Raw genomic sequence first — 23,333 nt, 5'->3', positions numbered from 1 at the left:
ACAAACTTCTAATTTTTTTACCCAATGCAGAGACAGAATGCATGTAGATGACAGTTTGGACAGTTAAACACATAAAGTCACTGATATCCCCCACAAATTTGCAAGTGATTTTCCAGAACTTAATCACAAGGGGCTTTTTTATCTGGCAAGCATCCAAATGGAATAGTTTCAGGTACTCATCTAGAAGGTAAATTTATTGTTACATTTTTGCAAAGGCTCAAAATACTGATTAGACCATTACTAAGGTAATAGTCTCAACATTCTCATCTTTACCTTCATACACATAAAAAAATTTCCAAAAACCACATTGCTCCCGTTAAAACTCTAGCTAATAAAAAAACTAATATAAAGCCTTAATAAACTATGCTTAATATATCTTCATGTTTAAATGATACAAGAGCTAAGTCTGAATTTACTATCAAAGAATAATCTGATGAGTACTGATATTTTTTCAATGTTTTTCAATACTGTATTTATACTTAGTTATAAATTTACTCACTTCTGCTTCTAAACATGAATTCTGAACAAAACTCCTTAAATTCAAAAGTTTTAAAAAAACACCACAAAAATAAATAAGTAGATGACAGATGACCATACAAATACACAAACGTCAATATTAACATCTTTCTCGCAATAAACCCAAATTTCAATACATATGTAAACAAACTTAAAATGTATAAAGAATTACATTTTTAACATTCTAAAGATAAGCTAGGCTAGTGTTTCCTAATGCTACCGCATCTACGCACAAAAGTAACTTGGAATAAAGTCCTGAGTTCTAAAATGCTTCATTATAATATATTAAGCTTTTCTACAAGAAGAAAACTTTTGGATTTTCCCAAACACCCCAATTTCAAAGACAATATTAACACGAGCCCTGGCCCTATGTCCAGCAACACTGACCACAGTCTCCACAGATTACCCTTGAATGATCTAAGCAGGCTTTCAAAAGCCAGAACAAGCTGGTACCAATCAGGCAAAGAGGGAAAATGAATCCCAGAAGGAATCACCACAGAGATCCCAGCCACAATCCCGGGGTCCCTAGGAGCTGTAAAGGCCTAGCAAGCCTTTGCTTGTGGCGACTCACTGCATAACAATCAGACTTGGCTTAGCAGTTAGAAGCAGGTTGATCCTCTATTGTTCACTTTCTAGGTCTATCAGAGTATTTGCACTTTAACAGAAAGTCTGCCAGGAAGAAGAATCTGAGGAAGATGAAATGGAAAGGCAGTCACACAAAGGGGATTTAAGGGAGTCGCCTACCTGTGACAACTTCTGTAGATCTCATCTTTGCACTTCCATCCTGCTTCATGCATTGCTAATCAGAGATCCACTGGAAGCTTCAGAATCAACTGAAAGGCCTGGCAGGGTATTTGGCCTTCAGTTCTTCTACTCGGTTTATTCTCTATATTCTTCAGGCTTAAAAACAACTCTTGAACAAGGGCAGCCACTCAGCAATGAAATGTAAATTACTGACATGTGCTGAAACCTGGACTTGCCACCTCTAATGAGCACATTAAAGGAAAAATGCTCACTTTTTACCGAACCCTGTGTGCACAGAAAGCCACAATTCAACATCAATTAAAAGAGCTAGCTGCAAAACAGTAACAGAGCAGCCCTGTCACCACTTTTAATACCTCATAGACCAAAAAGCTAAGACAAACATGAAATTTTTACACTTCATCGACTAAAAATGTTGTGCAAAATCGTAAACATGGTCAGCTTCAGTTAAGATTTGTGAACCACTATTTCAAAGTTTTCTTAAACTGAAAGTAAGAGCTGATAGTTTAAAAAAAAAAGTATTAACCTATTGGTTTAACTCATTAATTCAGTCAACAAATTCTAGACTTAGTGATCTAAAACTCACAAGAGACTTGGCAAGACTGAAAATTATAAAAGCTTGTCAAGAAAAAAATGATAAACCGTAATGATTTAGATCTCAGACTAAACAAAATATTTGGTTTATATGAGCAGGAATTCATATATATTGAGGCACAGGCTATTAGTCTGTTCACCATAATCTAATCTGCAATTTACAATGGAAAATTCTAGAATGAAATGAGAACAAACATCTAGGGTCTATTATTAACTTTTAAATATGATTTTCATAATTAAAAATTTAAATTTTTAATGAAAACTTCAAAGTAAATGTGGCAATAGAATGAAGGTATCATTAGTTATTTTAATTTAGTGTATGACACTTATTTTTCCAAAGAACACTATAATACAAGCAAGCACCTGTAATATTAGCATGTTTGAATAGAATTTTATCTTTTCCTGATGACCTAAAAAGTATACCAGATTCTTAAAGGCCTTAAAAAATAAATCACAACAAACACTAAACAACACGTTAAAAATCTGGTTGTTTTCTCTTTGTGTTTTTTGGCTAAATTTAAGTTTTCCATATAATGGTGTGCAGTTAAATTCCAGGTTTTTAGAAGCCTTGGGGCTTCAACAGACTTCAATAGACTTCAAACAAAAGAACTGATATCCTACTAGCATGTGATTATGAAAATCATCTTACATCTGATTCAGTTTCTCCATCTATAATTTAGAGATGATGATACCAGAGTATATACAGACTGGAAAAAAAGCACATGTGAAACCACTGTTTATACTATTTGGCAATCCCCTAAACAAGAGAATCATTAGTTCACTAGGAACCCAAGTCCTCATCCTTCTCCTATCAGAGAGACCCATTTGACAAAGTCTCCCTGTATATCCAGAAATACACCCCCCAATCCATCAGGAATCCAGTTTTTTTTTTTAAACCTTGAAGAAAATGTACACTTGTCCAGGTAATCTCCTCAGAGGATATAAGCATTTATCTACTTTCCAAAGGATATGTATTTCTGCTTCACTGGTTACTTTCTGACACTTCAGAGGGATTTTTCATCTTCTATCTCTTCTTACTCCTTATCTGATATCTTTCAGTATCTGTAGTTCATCATCTCCACTGTTATTTTTAACCTCTATGAACTTCTGTTACTGTTATGACGACTCATACATCCCACTAATTAAAATTAAACTGACCAACGCATCTGAAAAGTGGGTCCTTCTACATGTGTGTGCTTGGTGGCTGATGTGGCTGCCACACACTGACTCAACCAGAACAACCACATTGCAGACTCCACCACAAACCACCACTACTAATTTCCACTGTTCTCTTTTTTCTCTATGCTTTTCTTCTTATTTCAGCTGCTTCTTTTCCCCACTTTTAGGTTTTAGGGGAAAACATTTACTTTCTACAGACACATGTTCTATAAGCTAGAGATATCAAGAGGCTTAACAAATTATAATTATAAAATTACACAATTAAAGTCTGTCAGGGAAAAAATAATGATAGGCGAGTAAAACAGAGCTGAAAATATGTTAAGGTTTTATTCTGTTTTGCTCCACAACAAGCTGTACAATCTCTTCTTCAGAACCAGCACAGCCCAGAAGGTAGGAGTATAAGCAATGCCTGGGTTGAAATCCTTGCCTGGGCACTAAGCTGTGTGAGCGACTCACTTAAACTCACCTTCCTTTTGTTTCTTACACCTGTGAAGACAGTACTATCCACATGTAGGGCTATTAAGAAAAACAAACGCGTTAGCACATGTGGTGTGCTTGGAATAGTGCGTGACACACAATAAATACTCAAAAAAGTTGACAATTTGCTAAAGGTAGAAATCTCATCCATTAATATCATGGTCACAATCAACCTTGCTGCTTGTACTCTTATTTTATATAAATTCATTATTTCCCTTTTGTCTTTCTCTATTATTCACTTTCAAAATTGATTTTGCTTTTTAAATGGTGTGATAAAAAAAAATGATAAAAGCAGGAATGATGAATCACAGTCTTTAAACACTATACTAATTAGTATCGGCACAAATTAAAACTCCACAGCATAAAGACTGTAAAACAAACCTACTACTAACAAATATATATGGAAGACAAAGCCACACTTTACTAAAAGTCATATACAGAAATCTAATACATGATTTTTCTCATGCAAAAGGAATTAAACAGAAAATCACAGATCTAACCAATACTTGTTAATTTTTTTAAGTAACAAAAATGTATTTCAAATTAGCTTGGTGGGAATAGCATAGAGTTTAAGCCTCCTTCTAAAAGTTAGTCTCATGCTTGGAAATGTATATAAGCAATTCCATTAAAATTGGCAAACAATTATTAATGACTGGTAAGTGGTAAACAACAGGAATTTAAAAATGAGTAAGTAGACATCCTTGACTTGTCATTTACTTATAAGACCAGGAAAGGATGTAGAAGTCAGGTGGGGAAGGGTGGTCAGAGAAGTCTTGCTCTTTCTAACTAGAATGCTCTTCTCTCTGAAATCTCAGCTTCTTAGAGAGGTTTTTTTGGCACCACCTCATCTAATCCAAAGAGGCCATCCATTTACCTCCTGGCAGTGTTTCTCCAATTTTGGGGGCCTAGAATCTCTTCACAGTTTTAAAAAACTGATGATCTCAAAGAGCTGTTAATTTTCAAAGAATAAACCCACTTAAGGCTAACAATTAGAATTAATACTTTTTTTGACAAATTAGTAAGAGTAGAAATGTTTTACATTTTTGCAAATCTCTAACATCTGGCTTAATAGAACACAGCTGAATTCTCATAACTGGTTCTGCATTCAGTCTGTTATCATAACATACATGATATAGCCACTGGAAAACTCTACTGCACAATCGTCAGAGAATGAGATGAGGGGTGGGGGAACTATTCTGAAAACAGTCTGAAAGAGTCTCAAGGATTCCCAGATGCCCCAGAACACACTGGGAACCAACATTTTATTGCATGATCCACTTGTATATTCTTTATAGCATTTGTCATGATCTGTCTTTGCTAATTCATTTATTATCTGCCTCCCTGTACTAGAAAATAACCCCATGAAAACTTAGATTCTGTCCTGTTCACTGTGAATATATCCAGTATCTAGAGCAGTGACTGGCACCTTCCTACTCGTGCCAGAAGATATGAGATAAACCTTCTATGTAAATGAAATAACGGTCTCTCTTTCATTTTTGTAATCCATCCAAAAATAGTCCACATAGATTCTTACCCTTTGCTAGATAAACTCACTTGAGTTCACCAGTTTGGCTCCTTGCAATTTGAAATCATATATGCCATCCATGAAAGGTGCTCATCCTACTATACTACATCATTTTTCCAAACTGTGCCAAGAGTTAATGAATATTCCATGAGGGCAGGAAATTAATGGTCTGACAAGGTAAGGACTTAATTTCTCAAATTCTTATTCTATTATAAACAAAACACAAAGAATCAAAATGTGATTATTTCTTTTGGCAATTAATCTGTTCTGGAGATAATCTTCTTGGTCTACTTTAATCAAGGCACATATTATAATAACAGAGCATGATAAAAGCTCTTTGAGAAATGCAGTGCTATGTAATAGTCTTAGCAGAAACAGCCTATCATCATGAGAGGTAAAGCATAAATACTCTAATATGATACCTGGAATAACAGAAGTTATTTTTTATTGCTCTAGATTAAGCCCTTTTAACAACTGGATTTTTCCTTTTCATAACTGACATTACACAGGAGTGAGTTCCCTTTTATATATCCCCTCTAGTCTAATAACCAGTTTATACACACGAGAAGGATTCTTCTTTACTGTAACTCTTTGTGGTGGCCATGCTTGAGTCAACATGTGATAAGCCAAGACGAGCTGGAAAAGGTTAATGTTTTTAGATACCACACTTTTGACTTTCATGTGGTGTCTATTCTATCAATCTTAAAGGATAAAGACAAAACATTGTTCTATTTCTCTTGATCATGAAAATATCAAGTATAAGTGATGAAGACTAAAAACAGACATTTTGATAAAAGGGGAACATTTCAAAGACAAAGGCCGATATCCCCTCATATTGGATGTGAAGGAGAGCCTCAGCGTCTCCCAAGTTTAATGTGTTCTCCAAGACAATCAAGTTAACACTGAACTCATTATATACTGTATGATATTTCACTCTTAGAACAATATAAGATTTAAAGCAGTACTTCCTCTGGGCCATATTTCTTTTGTATTTCAGCAGTCCTGTAACCAAGTCAGCCTTCTAATATCACATCATTATACAATTAATAACATCAAACACATGCTACCCTAGTGAAATATATTGACATTTTATATATTATATATAAAAATATAACTAATTCTATCCACTCAATATATTTTATATAAATTGTAGCATTCTAATAAGAAACAGCATCTGTCATTTATTAATCAAAACATTTCCTTATAAAAAATTTAAAAATTTTAAATTTCCTTATAAATAAAATATAATGGTCAAGAAATGTAACACATAATTTTTATCTAATGATTTGTTCTTATTTCTCTTAACACCTATACTCAACAAGTGTTATGTGAAGGACTGAAGAAAAATCTAAGAAAATACACACATCTGCACCCCGGCAAGGGCACACACAAATACGCCTTAAGTACACTGGAAGTGTGCACACACAAGAAAGGAATACTCTCTGCTTAGCAAAGTAATATATCACCTAGTGTGCTTTGATATGGTACCTCAAAACCTTTGTAACAATATCGTTAGATAAAGTCCAGTCCAAAAACAAAGCCTCAGCAATCATCTCATTATTTCTACCTCTTTGCTTATTTTTTCTACCTCTTTGCTCATTTTACAAAGCATGCACTTAAAAGTTTAATTTTAGAATGAATTTGGGGCAGCAAGAATCATTAACTGTATATATGTAATAGCGATAATTAATGTTACTTCATTTAATTCAACAAAATCCTCAATCTATTACCTTTACTAGGACAATACCAAAGTCTTTCCTACTAAATTCTAAGTATAGTGGTTACATACAAGTAAGCGGATAAAAGTTAATTTTAAGAGATCTCAAAGTTACTGTTTTAACCTCAAAGGGAGGAAAATCCCAGTCTCATCGAATCACAGTCTTAATTTTCTTAATGAAATCACCCCCAAACCCTACAACTCTAAATATATTTGCCTTATCTACATCCTTAAAAGACTCCCTAAAAATAAAAGACGTTTCCCTTTTCAGGTATCCACCCTAGAGTATTTCTATTCAATATCATTTTCAAATTCTTCAACAATATTTTGTTGTAGAAGCTGAACTCTAATCCAACATGTTCTCAAACATCTCAAAGGACATTCTACTAAGATGAGGGTTTTGTGAAGTTTCTTTCATAGGTGTTCATTAAGCCTTTTGAACATGATATATTTAAAGTCACAATTTAAAATATACTACAAAATTATTGTCAAAAGGATAGAGTCACCAAATTTCTCCTCTAAATTCAGGGAGACAGGATTAATTCAACAGAAAAATATCACTGAGAGGAAGACATCAGTGACTAACTTATAGCTCTACCAGCTCACTCAAGTACTTTACCTATATAAAGTCAGCAAATCCCAAGTGAAGATAGTTACTTTCGCTGGCATCCAAGACAGAAAGAAAGAAAGAAAAGAAAGAAAAGAAAGAAAGAAAGATAGAATTCTGTTTTTAGACTTTAACAATGGTACACCAATGAAGGGGAAAAAAGGAGCAGAAAGAGAATAGCTTCCACCACCAGCAAAAATAGGGGCCAGCCAAAGCTACCAATTTCAAAACAAAACAAAACATTAACAACCTAGTTAGTAGTCTAGTTCCAATTCATCTTAGAAGCACTTTTGAACATTTACCAAGAATGGGATTTACAGTTGAAGATTTTTGTTAGAAACTATACTCTCATATTCTAACTATGTGACTTCAGGCAAGGCACTTAATCTGAGATTGTTCTCTCTTCTGTAAATCATAATACATCACAGATTGTCATAAAGATTAAATGAGAATGTGGTATTCTCAAGGTAGGTGGTCTATATCTATTTTTAAGAGCCTGGGGGAAAGGAAGAAAAGTTTTGAGCCACTTCTTTTGTTATATATAAATAATATCCTACTTCAGCAAGTAAGAGTACCCTATGTAACAAATCTACAGCAAAATTCTAGCAGGCAAACACACACACACACATACACACACAGAATATAAATATGGTAGCAGTGGTAGCCTCTAGGGATTTAAACTGGGGGCTGGAGTCTAAGATGCAGAGATGGAAGAAACCTTATTTTTCAATGTTTACACGTGACTTTTTAAGATTTTACATTCCCAAAAGTCTTAAATTTTAATATAATAAAATCAAAGATCTGTGTCCAAAATGTTGAGACGAGAATATTTATGTAGTTAAAACTAGATGTCTACAAAATACAATGTAGTAACAGTTCTTAACCTTTCTTAAGCCAAGACATATATAAATAAGTCACACACAAAACATACTTCCATGAGTTACCCAGATCACAGCACATGGACATAAAATAAGAGTTACAGACAACTTTGGGCTTACAAGGTCTACACCCTTCCTTTTTTCTCCTACTCAAAAAAGAAATTTTTTTCAAATATAAGTGACTTGGATATCATATGGATCATTTTAAATTCACTCTAAACTTTTAATTTTTTAAATACTGTTAAATAAAATCATTGGCAAACTTGCTAACTTCATAATTTTAGTTATTAGTTGCCAAGTACTTATAATTCACTTCACAACTATAACATACCATGGATTACAACCTCACAACTGATGACCAGTGACCTAACAAAAGGGTTTCTTCAAATTTTTACCGACACAACGGTCATATTCCTACAACCTAATCATTCACTGCTTATGTTATTACAAAGTGGAGAAAGAGATTTCTATGGGCTTTGGCTAAGTTCCCTGTAATTATCTGGTCTTCACTGTTTGGCTTCTGGCTCTTTCCAACTGAACAGACAAGGGTACAGTATTATTTTATAGTGCTCTGTACTCATGGTCAGCCAACATAGGTCAAGCCCTAAATCTGTTACTTAACAGCATAGTGTGATTATTGGCAAGTCACTGCACCTAAGCCTCAGTTTTCTTTTTGTTAAATGGTTGCATGAATTAAATAAAATCATGTATGTCAAAGTATTCTGTAAACTACAGTACCATACATATGTGTATAATAATATAATATTAACAGAGTATTAATCTCAGGAAAAAAATCTAAACTCACAAAATATACATGAAAACTATCAGATTAATTTCCAAAAAGGCTAATTTTACCTCATTCTCAATTTAAAAAAAACTTCAACAGCTCTCCCCACCTATTAAAGCAAAATTATTCACACCTATAATGATAAGGTTACTTACCTAGTGATGCCAGACTTTGTGCCAAGTTCTTTATATACATTGTTTCTAATCTTTACAACCCTACGAGGTAGGTGTCATTCTCTTCATTTTAAAGATGAAAACAATTTTAAGCTATTTCCAAATTTTGCTATTACAATCAACCTTACAATAAACATTTTTTATGTATATCTTTGTAGGTGAATTTCTTAAGAGTGAAACTGTTGACTCAACATACACGTTTTAAATTCTGATAGATACTAACAAATTTCTGGCAAAAATGAAAAAGAAAAAAAGGGGGGCTGAAATAATTTACACTCTCAGGAACAAGACAATTTTCCTGTATGCTTGCCTACACTGCTGTTACGGCTAGTTTTTAAATGTCTGGCTAACCCAGTGGATTAAAAAAAACTAGATCTCATTATTGTTTTTGAAATAGTTACATTTCTTACCTTGCTAAAAAGCCTCCAACATAAGCTGATAAAAGAATACAATCATCAAATCTCAACTGCTTGCCACAGTTCCCTTCTCTACCCTTATATGCTGACCATTCTGGACAGAACTCTGTAGGCATACATACACATACCTTTTAAATACATGGATAAGACCCAAACATCAAACAGTAATTATTAAATCTAACATAAATTTCTCAAAAAGTTAAGTACTGTAACTTACAATCTGTGCTGCACTAAAACATGATACAATAATATGAATACATGTATATACCTAAAAACCAGAAAGATAACTAAGAAGACTATGAAATCTCTTTATACCAGTATTTCCTTTTCCCAGGAACAGATAGTTTTACTTTTCAAAGCTCTTTCGTAAACTCCAAAAGAATTTCTTTTCTTAATCCTAACAGTCCTCACAGCTTTCCATCACTGTTCCTTTACTGCTCGGAATACAAGGAGCCCACAGGGGAAATACAGAATGAAAAACAGTTTGGAAATAAAATGTTTGCTCAGCACATTAAAATTACTGAAAATTGCTATTCTTTATAAGGGTTATTTGTAGCTTTGTATTTTCCACTAATTATTTAGGTAAAAACAAGCATGACATGATTTTGTTTAAATCATATACAGTAGGGATTCTATATAATCTGATCCCACTTCTTTTAAATTAAGCATAAGGAGTAATTAGCCTTGTAAAGAAAATACATAAAGTTTAGTATGCTTTTATATTTGGTTTATGGTACTTTCTAAAGCAAATAAATAGCATACATTCAGAAAAAATTCAAGAAATCATTTTATTCAAAACTAAAAACAATGTATCAGATGATAAAGAAAAACTTTTTCTACAAACAAAATAAATAATATGCTGATCTTTGAACAGCAATTAAAAAAAAAAAACAACCAGAAATTAACGGGGAAAAAAAACTTCCATATTTGATTAAATTTCAAACATAAGATAAGGCATTAGAATAAAAGCAACATCACAGTATTAAACTTAAAAAAAATTCTTTTGCATGTTCTGCTAGTCCTTCTTGCCAAAAGTTGCCACCAACATAGCAATCACCACTATTTTAGAAATCAGATTTCCAAGAATATACCCAGTTTGGGATAATAACTATCAAATTTCTTTTTTTTCTAATTATGATGCAATCTTTTATTTATAAATTGAGACCACTGGCACTCACCTAATGCTTTCTTTTTCCCACTATTAAATATACTCCTAATAATGCTAAGCGAAATGAAGGCTCTTTATAAAGTTAAATTCAACAGAGCAACACAGCAAAGTATAGAGGTGAGAATTATTAACATAAAAATTATCAAATTTCAATGGCTGGTCACTAACCACACAATGTCGATATGGCCTAACAAAACCTGTAAGCAATTTCATTTCACTGTATTATTTTTATGAACTTGCCAGCTTTAACCAGATATTCCAAAAGGAGCATTTTAAATGGCACACTCTCATGGGAAAAGATTTTAACTATAATTAAAAATTATATCCCAAATAAGAATCCTGCCATGATGCACCAAAAAAGAGAAAAGGTTAGTTATCATCAGCTGCATATTTTCACAGTGAACAAAAACATATGGCAATATTACCTTCTAGTTACGAAACAGACCTTTTTGTGACATGAGGAAAGTTTTCCCAGAGGCTATTGTTCTATAATTCTTTATCTAATAATATTTACTTAATCCTTTCATAACATTCATTGATCTTAGTATGTAGAAATCATTAGGATATAAAACAAAAGGGAAGCAAAGACTGAGAAGACAAATCTCTTGTCTCAAGAGGAGATTAAAATACAGAAACAATTTTAACATAATATGGAAAGTGGTATATCAAATAAGAAATCCAAAAGAAGTTTAATGCTCTGGAAGACAGAAGAAAGAGATTACTTCTGACCAGAAGAACATGAAAAACTATCCTGGTAGAGGTAACATGCAAACTCTGCCTTTAACGATAGAGAATAACTAGAAATGTGGGACAAAGGGACAGGTGTGACCATTGGCGAAAGAATGATGAAAAGAATGGAACAGGAGAGAGCCAGCCACATTTGGGAGCAGCACGCAGTCTGGCTTGGCTGAGGCACAGCACTAATAAAGGAAAATGGAGGAGATAAGATCAGAGAGAAAACAAATGAGAAAGGAAGGTAGTCAGACACTTGACATTCTTTTCTCTAACATGAAACCCCTGATGGAAACAATCTTTCTTAACTTCATTTATGGAGAATTTGCACTTTATAACATTTTCTTTCCTGAACTGAAGTCATTTGTATACTTGACTTATTTTCCACAATATGACCAAGTTCCTTATGAGCAGGACCCACATCTGATTCATTTTTATATCCTTCTCAAATGCCTTAAACATAGATGCCAAACAAGCCTTTTTTAAATGATTGAATTAAATGCATCAGTGAACATACAGGCCATATCATTTCACTTCTCCTGGACCCAGATATTCACCTATACCAAGAGCTGGCAAACTTTTTCTACAAAGGGCCACACAGTAGATATTTCAGGCTTTGCAGGCTGCTTGGCCTCTGCTACAGCTACACAGTTCTGCTGTTACAAAGCACAAGCAGCCACAGACAACAGGAGAAAGAGCGTGGCTGTGTGTCAATAAAGCTGCATTTACACAAACAGGCAGCAGGCTGCACTGGCCCATGGACCACAGTTTTGAGACTCTTCATTTATACAGACTTAAATGTAACACATGATATTGTACAGATACATTTAAATGTATTATATTCAAATCATTTTCTTACATGACGGAACCTTAGCCAAAATTTCAAACAAGATATAATAACAAGGGGTATAATGGGGGGTGGGAAGAACTAGACTGGGATTTCAAAATTGTAGAATAGATAAACAAGATTATACTGTATAGCACAGGGAAATATATACAAGATCTTATGGTAGCTCACAGAGAAAAAAATGTGACAATGAATCTATATATGTTCGTGTGTAACTGAAAAATCGTGCTCTACACTGGAATTTGACACAACATTGTAAAATGATTATAAATCAATAAGAAAATATTTTTAAAAAAGGGGGGGTATAAACAGGAAAACGTAGATACACTGCACAAAACCTGGTAAATCTGGACCTTTAGAATTCTTATACCTAATTTGCCCTCTCCAGACATTTGTTACTATTAGCCATCTGTGTGACCTTAATTCAGTTCTTCAGACTTCAGTTCGATCTTTGGCCTTAGTTTTTAATTTATAAAGTAAATTGGTTAAAACTGATCATTCTGAGCTAGAACTCTATGATCTTAAGAATTGTCCAAATTATATTTACAGATTTGAAGTGGAAATTTCATCTTCAAAGTGATGACTGCATTCATACTTAATTTTCAATCCATGGAAGAACAAAATGTAAGCACATCACAGAAACAGGTGTAACACAGCAAAATATTAAATTAGGTTAATTTTAATACCTCAGATAGTTGATCTAATGAGCTTTCGAAACCATTATTCAAAATCACATTTCAGGTTTCAGTATCATCTGGAATGGTTATAAATGCACATGGAAAATCAGTTTAATAGCAAATAAAGGTTAATCCACCTAATCAGGCTGGTGATATCAGGAGGATACTCAGACCATTAAAAAAAAAAAAAAAGCTTTTCCCAAAATAGGGGCAGTAGTAAGATTTGATCTTAAGTGCCATGATACGCAATAAAAGGGAAAAAACTAGAATCTTACTTCTGGCTTCACATTCCAGGTTCATGGTATAAAAATTAATAAATCACTAGACTCCCTGACATATTTAGCTAAAAACTCTGAAATGTTTAATCTTACAAGTCAAAGTCCATGCAAGATATAATAAACTAGGTATCATTCATTAGATGTAATGGTGATTTTACAACTTTCCCATTTTTACTCTTCAAGGACTTGGGTTACAGAATAAAACTCTTCACTTTTCACAAACTGTTTTCAAAGAATCAGTGGGTCAATTAAAATTCTGTAATTCATCACTACACATATTAACAAAATCAACACCATTATACTGTTTTCTGAAATGTAAGTTAACAGTTTATGGTTCATTACAAACTTACCAAACATTTGGCAAATTCTTTGTTTTCTGAAAGAAATCCATAACCTGGATGTACCTTAGAAATGAAAACAAAAAGTACTTCAATTTTATCATATTGCAAAACCTTTATAATAAGCAAAACAGAGAGTGCACTCACGCATTTCTTGTTCAAGGGCTCCTCCGCAGTTACTGACTTTTCTAATGTACTGATCAGCTCTAACTCACATTCCTGAGTAGAAACCCAAATTGCAAATATTCACTTGCAGCACACTACCTCTGTCTTAACCACAATCACGGCCATCCACTACATACCTTCCTGTCCACCTGCACTTAGCTATGCTATTCAACGCAATCCAAATTCTCCCCACTTCTTCTGAGACTAACTCTGGCCACAAGTCTGAAGAATTTTCTAATGGATGGTAGGTCAAAGAATTATGTTAAAGGAAACCTTTTGCAAGAAGGATGAAAAATTCTTAATTCTCCTTTCTTTATGGTACCAGGAACTGCTACTTTCCAAAACCCTGGCTACTAAGCCAATGAACATATTTTATTCCTGATAACATTACTATACTCAGTCACCACCCAACAAACAGGTTTTGTCAAACCTAACCAAAATGGAAGTTTGGTTTTACTTTTATTTGTACTCTGAATTTATTTTTCTTCTAATATCTACTCTTCTTTCCCTCTTCACCCCACTCTGCCATTCACAACCACTTCATGCCATCCTCATTCACAAGCTACACTGCTACAATCTAACTTCTACCATCCTGGTCTAATCAAGTAACTTTTGACTCTACCACATTGGCCAAACATAAATTTAGCCACTCTATTATCAGTCAGTATTGAATATATTTTTAGGAAAATAATTTAGGAATATATTTAGAAAAATAATTTTAGGAAAAATTCTGCTATAAAAGTCAAATTCCTAGAAGTATCTACACATTTGAGATCTTTAAATGCTCGACTAAGCTTTACAAAAAAGGTACAGAATAATTTATACTACTAATCACAAGAAAAGAGTTTCACTTCAACAATTTCATTTTATACAAACATTCAAATAAAGACTGTATTCTGACAAGCTATACTTAAAAGGTTAAAAGAGTTCTACCTTCATTAACTCTGCTAATAAACTGTAAACATCTATAATATGGGCTCATGAATTCAGTTTTTTATTTAAACATGCGTCTTACGAAGACATTTCTTTCAAAAGAAATGTGAACATTAACTGAAGCACTCCAGGCTAATTGCTGGTTGGCTGTTTGCATCCAATTTTAGAGATAACACTGCATAGTTTTTAACATTATATATGTAATTAGTTCTCTGATAAAAACATACACACACACATACACAGAGAGCAACAACAGCTACAACAAAAACAAAACACTATTCTTAATGTCAGAAGCCAGTTTCTTCCTTGAATTCCGCTCCATTCAAACAAAACTGGAGGTGGGGATAATTATTGATTTCTCCATGTAAGTTACGTATATTCCACAGACACTAGCAAACTAAAATGACCACCAATTCCATCATTTTTATTTTTGGAAGTATAACTAGGCATACATAATTTTTTAATGATTAAAACAGAATTTAAAACAGGATCTTCTGGATTCTGTTCATAATACAGAATTTTTTTAATGCTCTTATTACACAGAAAGGGTTAATACTCAAAACTAATTGGGATTTCTTTTTTTTTTTTTCCCTAGCAAATTTGGAAATGAACTGAAACTGCTCCCTGGTGTGAAAGCTGAATCCAGCAGCCACCTGCAGGATCAGCAACCAACACTGCCAGATGCTACAAAGCCTTTGATTTCCAGTAGCGAATTCGGCCACATTTAACTCATGTGACATGAACTGCAACAGCATGTTCAATCATTCTTTCTTTTTTTTTTTTTTTAATACAAACTCTAGCTTTTTGCTCACTACATATGAAACAGCTGCAGTAGACAGATTCATTCAGACTCACAGCTTGGGCCCTGGTTTTCTTAATGGCTTCCATGATGGCATCCATGTTGAGGTAGCTCTTACTGGTGGGAGCTGGGCCAACACAGACAGCCTCATCTGCCATTTTCACGTGAACCTGAGGAGACAAATCTCTGCATTAACAGAGCCTCCCAGCAAAAAGAACCATCTTCTTCCGCAAGTATACACAAAATTGCAAATCTGATTGTTTCGCATATTATTTATATGGTCAGATCTCTTTTCAATACACTAAAAAAACAATGTAACAAATAAGCTCAGGAACTATACTAACCATGATTTCATTTATTGCATACCTAATCCACTGTCTAACCAGATAATTTCCTTAATATTCCCCACCAATTTGGTTAAGTAAAATCACAGCAAACAATTTTAGCCTCCTATTCAGTTCATCAACACATAAACCTTGTATCAAAAACTACCCTGTTGTATATAGCCCAATACTTTAATAATAAGCACTCATGCACAGTTCTAAGCAAGCTCCCCAGGAAGTGAGGATAATTAGAGAAACTGAATGAAGGGATGCAGTGAGTGTCCCTGCACAGCACCAGGTCAGCATCAGGCACAAATTAAAGCCCAGGACTAAAGAGTTCAATATCACGACACATGAGCCAGAAAATCTTGAGAATCATTTAAATACTCTCACATTTGATCCCCATTCATGTTACCTTTATTCCTAAAAGAACTGATATGTTAAGTTCTAAATCTACTCAAAACTCAGGAATATGTGCTGCATTTTTTAGACTACTCACTCCACAATGTTTCAAATCTATTTTTGCTTAACAGAGGCTAGGCATTTTATGCAGAGTAATTTGTTTACTTCTAAAAGAAATCTGTTCTTTCAAAACGATGAAGGGATTGTTGTATTTTTGAAATGACTGTTCCTAACAGTTTTCCAGTTTAAGGAATTCAGTTTAAATTTATTTTACAAGACAGACTTTAAAACCTGGAACACATACATATACCTGAACATGTATGACCATCCTTCAAAAAGTCTAAGGTGGAAAATACTTCTGAGTATTGTTAAGTTATATTCTTTGGCTGTGAAGTAATAATTTAAGAAGCACTTTGTTTTAAATGAGGTCTATCCCAAAAAAACAAAAAACAAGGCATCTTTTAGGGAAGCTCTGAGTCCTCTTTATCAATAAATATTTTCAAACTAGGTAAAAATTATATTGTGTATTGATACCTGCCACCCAAAGGACTTACAGGTCTATATCTTAATATAAAATACTCAAATATATACAGTCTAACTTCTTTAATAATATCCATTTCAAGGAAAGGCAGCCATGCTCACAAAGGGATCCTAAATATTCCCACGTTCAAAGCAAGGCTCTCCTTTATCTCTGCCTTGCTTATTCCCAAATTCAAGTTGTTCTTCTTCCCTCAGACCAGAATGTCCCCTCTTCTATTGTCCTCTGCCCAGTTCAGTCCCTATTATTAGCAATTTTCTTACTGTAATTGTGGTTGTGGGATTTTTCCTATAAGAAAGAAATTGAATACTGTACAGTTCTTTAAAAATAATTCGTTAGCCATGTGAGAATAAAGTATTTAAAGTTAAATCCACATTTATTCTGTATATTTTACTTCCCTCCAGACACTACCTGTTACTAAAGATGAACTTAAGAGTTTCACTGCTACCCCTAGGTCTTCAGATGAATCTCCTTTAATCTGAATTCCAACAGTACTTGGTACAAATTTTGGCATTTAATCACATCCTGCCCAGCAATGTCATTTTGACTGCTTTACAGATTATGTCTGCTGCAATTTACATACTCATCGCTCTACCAGATCATAAGGTCCTGCAAGGCAAAGATTGTGTCTTAAATTTTTTAAAAATCTCTCCTAGAACAGTTTTATTGCTACAAGCTTGTAAATTCATAGATACACTTGGACCACAATTTTATTAACTTTAATTGTTAAGACACTGTCTTTGAGGTAAAAGTCTAACTAAATTAAATCTTCTCTAATCTTAGCAATACATAAGGGAGGTGAGGGTTGTATGAGGTGAGTAGGGAGGCAGAATTAAAACATATACACACATTCATGTGTATTATATGTCAAATTGTCTATAATATATATGCATCAAAAAGTAAAAAAGAGGGGAATCCTAATAGTACTTTGACTTACTTCCAGTCTTTCCTCTAAATACATTTTTGTAACCATCCTGAAAATATAATTTTGCATCCTTTTGCTTTTGAACATTATAATAGACATTTTTCCCATGTTATCACAAACTCTTTGTAAACATACTATGAATCTAGCACAGAGCCTAACATACTTTAACAGATGAATAATACTGTTTGAATAAAACACTCAAATAATACATCAAAAGCAAGCTAAAACTCCTTGTGGATTTTACAAAGGCAAAACATACTGCTTCTAAAGGGCTGGTTGGATTCTTTTCTTCTATTTCTCAGAAACAAACCTTACTTTAGGGTAGAAGTGTGTATTAGCATCTCAACAAGCCCACAGTCTAGCACAGGGTCAGTACTAGCAAAAATGCTAGGCAAAGCCATTAAAAAAGAAAAAATTAGAATCCTCTGCTGCTTTAGTTCCCAAGGAGATGTTTATGAGTCAACCAAGAAAGGATAGTTTAAAAAGCTTTTGAAACTCAATTTCAATTTTGCTGTTATTGTTGTTCTCAGTGACTAAGATGATTTCTTTGGCTTAATATCACAAAACAAATTGCATTCAAGCAGTGCAGACACTCTTCTAAAGAATGACCTGTCATGATCACTTACACCGACTAGATGTATTTAAGTCTCAAAATTTCAATACCTTCAAAAATATAAATTCCTTTCTTACATATTTCAGTAGTAAAAGGAAAATAACAATCATGGAAAGTTTAAATTGATTAACTAGGATATTGCTGACAAGTTTCAAATAGAAAAATTAAAAATTTTAAGTATTAATACTAAGTTAAGCAGTCAGTCTTCACAAACTTTTCCAAAAGAAAAGTTTGTAGTAAAAGTTTTCAAAGAAGATTATTAGCTTCCTCCTCAAGCATTCAATTTCATATTTTGAAAATTTTCTGTTCTTTAAACAGAGGAAAATCACTTGTATTAGTCAGTCTTTTATTTTCCAAATGATGATCTAGCAGAACAAAGGGTGGTTTTTCAATTTACAGAAGTGAAAAAAAAAATCATCTCCCTTATTGACTTGTTGTTTAATGAATTTAAAAGCTTGGACATAAATAGGTTAAAAATTGTGCTTGAACTTTAAAACTCTGAGTTAATGGAAAATTTCATATTAGCCCATTAGATGCTTAAGACGTGACGAAAAGATAACTCTGCTTGTTCCCTATCCGTATCAAATAGGTTGCACCTTAGTTAAAAAATGGACGAGACCAGATCTGAAAGAAAGATTTTAAACACCTTCTAAACTAGTAGAGACTGAGAAAGATAGGAAAGATAAGCAGCTTTAAAGATGTTTTTTCATACTGGGAGATATTTTGATACCTATCACTCACATGGGCACTATTTACCATGTCCATGAATACCTAGATTTTCCTTCAATGCAAACAAAACACTGGGTGGAACACTACTTTTAAGACATATATTAGATAAGCTCCTTGCCTGAGAATAGCAATGCCTCACACAATCTGGCCAGACGTCGGTATCTATCAAATCTAACCAAATTCTCTAATACTACCAACAAAAAAAATTACCCTCAAAGGCTTAAAAGTTAAAGAAATGAATGCCAACTGCATCAATCTTAATTTGAAAAACTGATAAAAAGAAAATCATTTTCAAACAATGAGAAAAAAACTCTATTTCTAAGGAAAAAAGAAGTCTTCTACTTAATACAAAGTGTATAAAGTCTACAGAGACATACAAATGCCAACAGACTAGTATTCTGGTACTACCTTTCTACAAAGGCAATTTGGCCCCTAGAAAATAAAGAACTATTTTTTTTTAAATCAGTAAGTATTACATTTGCTTTGATTCTATTTTGTAAAACTACATGTGTAGCACCATAACACATTTATTCATGATTATTTTTGGATGGATGAATTAGTGACTTTACTATTTTTCTTCTGTTATAATTTATATAATTTCCAAAGTAGTAAAACCAAAAATTAAAAATTACAAGGAAAAAGAGAATAGTTTTTTGCCAGTTGCAAAACTCCCAACCCATTTTCTACAATCTTGTTTTTATATCACAAAAAGGAACTAACCCTGAATCAATCCTGAAACCAAAAGAAAAGGGTTTTTTTTAGTCTTTGGCAGAAATGCATTTCTGAGGGTATATCGTAAATAACAAATGAATGCAAAGCAGCATGACTATATCTATGTTCTCATACCCCTGCCCCCTGGTAGAGGTACCAATGGAGAGACAGAAGGGATGGCGGAGAAGGGAGGAGACACCAAGTATAAGAGCAAAGCCTAAGCAAAAGCAATGTGGATGAGCTGGGACCACAACAAAATGGACTGAGGGCTACAGCTAGAAAGAAAGATGTTCCCGGTCCTATCGCTGCTGCTTTCTCTGCAGCTGTGTCTGGAAGACAGTTTCTGTAAAGAAGAGCTTCAGGCAGCACAGTAATTAGGGAACAGGGGCTTTGGGGGCTCGTCCTGGACTACGTAACAAGCTTTCTTCCTATCCTTCAGTCTTTGCCTTCCTTCCTTCTTCTTTTCTTCTTTTCCTTCTTTTCTCTTTTTAAATCTTAGCTAGTATTTATTGTGTGTGTGGGAGAAGATGAGCTCTGTCCCTCCCCCATCTCCTGCCTCAACATACTTCTTAGCTCTGCCACTGCTAGTCAGAAATCTCACACTGTGAATGATTTCAGCTCAGATGTTTTTTGCTCCTTAGTTTCCACAAATTCCTTCCCTAAGGCATTTGTTCAAGTTTTTTCTAAGCTAAAACAACGCTCTAAACTCTTTCTCAACTATCACTTTGCCTCTCCCAACCTTTACAACTGATCGTAACAACAGCCTTGCCCCTGCCCTTCCACACTGCAATACTGAGTTATAAATGCTTTTAAAGCCATCTCCAGAGTGTCAGTTCCTGAAAAGAGAAAATGACTGGTCTGAGAGTGTAGATTAAATTTCTGAAGAAATTTAAAATTACAGGCGTCATACCACTGTGCCAGACTGTCACTGTGCCCCAAATCCTTCATTCCCCTGCTCCTGTGGCACATGATTGCCCAGCTAAAGACCAAATTTATCAGACACTCTTACAAGTAAGTTTGTGTCACTGGGATCTGAAAGTGAAAATGTACAACTTCCACATCATCTACAATTGAAACACAACTTGTTTCTCTGAATTCTGGCCATGTTCTTTCCTGTGATTTGGAACACAGATGTTGCAGCAACCAAACTCAACTCTGCAGACTAAAGCAACTTCCTAGGACAGGGGACAGCCAACTACAGTGAGGGCCAAATCAAGCCCAATGTCTATTTTTATAAATCAAGTTTTACTGGAACACAGCCATACTTATTCACTTACTTACTGTCAATGGCTTCCTTTGTGCTACGTGGCAGAGCTGAATAGTTGAGACAGAGACTGTATAGTCCCCAAACCTAATTTACAATCTGGATCTTTTTAGAAAGTTTGACACTCGGGATGGCAAAGCAACAAAGCATCAAGAACCGGCGTCCCTGGATGTCCTCTGAAACAGAGTGGCCTCCCTAACCTAAAACGGCCAGATGTTATGTAAGAGAACATTTGAAAGTCACCCTATTTGAACCGTAACATCAGTATCTATCACTTATAATAACATCTCTAATATAATCACCTCCACAAAGACTGACTCAATTCTTATTAATGAGAAGCAGATTAGTTAAATCAAAGTAGTGACTTCATCAGAACAGGCCATGTCAATCCTAGAGTTGATGAGAGTCAGAGAGGGAAGTAACCAGCAGCTGTGCATTCTGGCAGAGGCAGTACACCATGGGGCCTGAGCATCCTGAACATGCCCGTTTAACCATGGTGTGACTATTATGTACTTGCTTCCTGAGGGAGGAGCACCAGTTTGTTTGCTGCTTTGCTACAAAAGGTGCTAAATTCTTGACCCTAGTTGGCAAAAGTTTTATGAACCAACTTACTCACATCACGTGAGCAAGGCACTGCCTGCCTTTTTTTCAAACTATGTTTGCAAAAGTATCTGTGTAGCCAACAGCACTAGAAGAGAAGGGTAATGCCTCACTCTGGAGCAAAAGGCAGGGGTGCTAACATCCCATTATAAAAGATTCATTCTGCGAGAACAAGCCTAAGCTCAGGGTTCGGGTCCTACAATGCAAACCACTGCATATGCAGGTATCACCTGACCCTCTTCATATCACCTGTGGGAACTGGGACTTGGGGAACCAGGGTAAAAATGCAGATACTCTGATCTTGGTACAGCTGTTGAATATCAAACTGTCCTTCATCTTTGACCAACATTCATAAAACTGTGAGAGGCTAACTTCTCAGCTTACAAGTAAAGTTTCAGACCCTTCACAGTTTCTGACAGCCCTGTGTTCCTTAACTGTGATACAACCACTAAACAGAACTATCACATGCCTCCATGGGGCTCAGGATGCTCCTGTGCTGATGCTGACGCTCCTGCTGTCTGCTTTGTTGAGAGCAGTAAACTGTCTTCCTCTGATCCACGAAGTCATGTCATCTACTTTTGGAAATGATGGAGTTGTGACATATTTAATCCTTGCCATCTTCCATTATATGGGGTACTTTCCTGACATGTAACTACTTTAGTGGGCTTTTTGTCATTGTTTGTTTGCGTTTGGTTTATGGTTAGTGGGGAGGAGAAAATAAAAATAAATTTCATAACTCGGAAAGTTAAAAAGAAAAAGAACTGACATCGGTTGGTAACTTCTCATGACTCATGCTGCCGGTGGGCTCACTAAATGATTATTCCAATACTCCTTTCTGGCTTGCTTCCCTCTACTACAAAAGGCTAGAAAGCAAATAAGAACACTTTCCAGACTCCTGTGCAGTTAGGGTGCATATATGCAACCTTGGGTACAGCAATCAGTCACACCTAAAGAAATGAGAGAAACGTGAGGTGGCACCCTTGCAGGCAGATAACATCTAACTGACAAGCATACAAGTAAAAGTGTTAGTTTAGGACAGCTCTAGAAGAGTTTCTGGGTCTATCCCAGAACAACACAATTGCCAAGAATAGTCAGCAGTGAAAGAGGGGTTTGTTCTTTAACAGAGTCATTCTGCCTGACTGAGTTGTCCGTGGTCTTCCGGCCCTTCTGGAGATTCTGTGAGTTACCTTATATCAGCAGCCAAACATATGGCCATGAAGACAAGAGACAACCTAGACACATATCCTATAAAATTTACAGAGATTCAATGACAAAGTGCTAGAAATGGATGGGGGTGATGGTTGCACAGTAACTGTAGATGTACTTAATGCCACTGAATTGTACAATTAAAAATGAATAATGTGGTAAATTTTGTTATGTATATTTTATAATTTTAAAAAACTTATAGTCATCACAATTTCCAGACTATCACTGACAAGCAACTGTGAAAACAATGCAGTTTTAGAGCTAATAGATATAAATAGTACCACTTAAGAAAAACTGTAACAAGGGAGGAAAAAATAAAAAAACAGAAACAAGAAAATACCAATAATGAGAATATGGGCACAGCTCTGGCTTGTAATCATTTACCACTTACTAAAGAGAAGCTACCACATATAATTCAAGACTCTAATCATAAAGACTTAAATTTAGATATATC

The 23,333-nt window shown here is 34.6% G+C and overlaps 1 protein-coding gene across 5 annotated transcripts in view; it reads right to left on the bottom strand.

The window, feature by feature from the left end:
• Window positions 1–23,333, bottom strand: part of PCCA (propionyl-CoA carboxylase subunit alpha) — a 330,692-nt gene that overhangs the window by 264,740 nt on the left and 42,619 nt on the right. For all 5 annotated transcript variants that reach the window (XR_012511757.1, XM_010959668.3, XM_074378474.1 and 2 more), the window contains exons 5-6: window positions 15,625–15,738; window positions 13,684–13,737 (exon numbers count right to left, since the gene is read on the bottom strand). Coding sequence is in view for 4 of the 5 variants with exons in the window: in XM_010959668.3 (XP_010957970.2) it covers window positions 13,684–13,737; window positions 15,625–15,738 (168 nt within the window). In the remaining variant the exon portion in view is untranslated. The remainder of the gene's footprint in view (window positions 1–13,683; window positions 13,738–15,624; window positions 15,739–23,333) is intronic.

This window comes from Camelus bactrianus, chromosome 14 (assembly GCF_048773025.1).
Source record: "Camelus bactrianus isolate YW-2024 breed Bactrian camel chromosome 14, ASM4877302v1, whole genome shotgun sequence".
NCBI lineage: Eukaryota > Metazoa > Chordata > Mammalia > Artiodactyla > Camelidae > Camelus > Camelus bactrianus.
The sequence above is the reverse complement of the archived record's forward strand: the minus strand, read 5'-3'. Positions and strand labels throughout refer to the sequence as shown.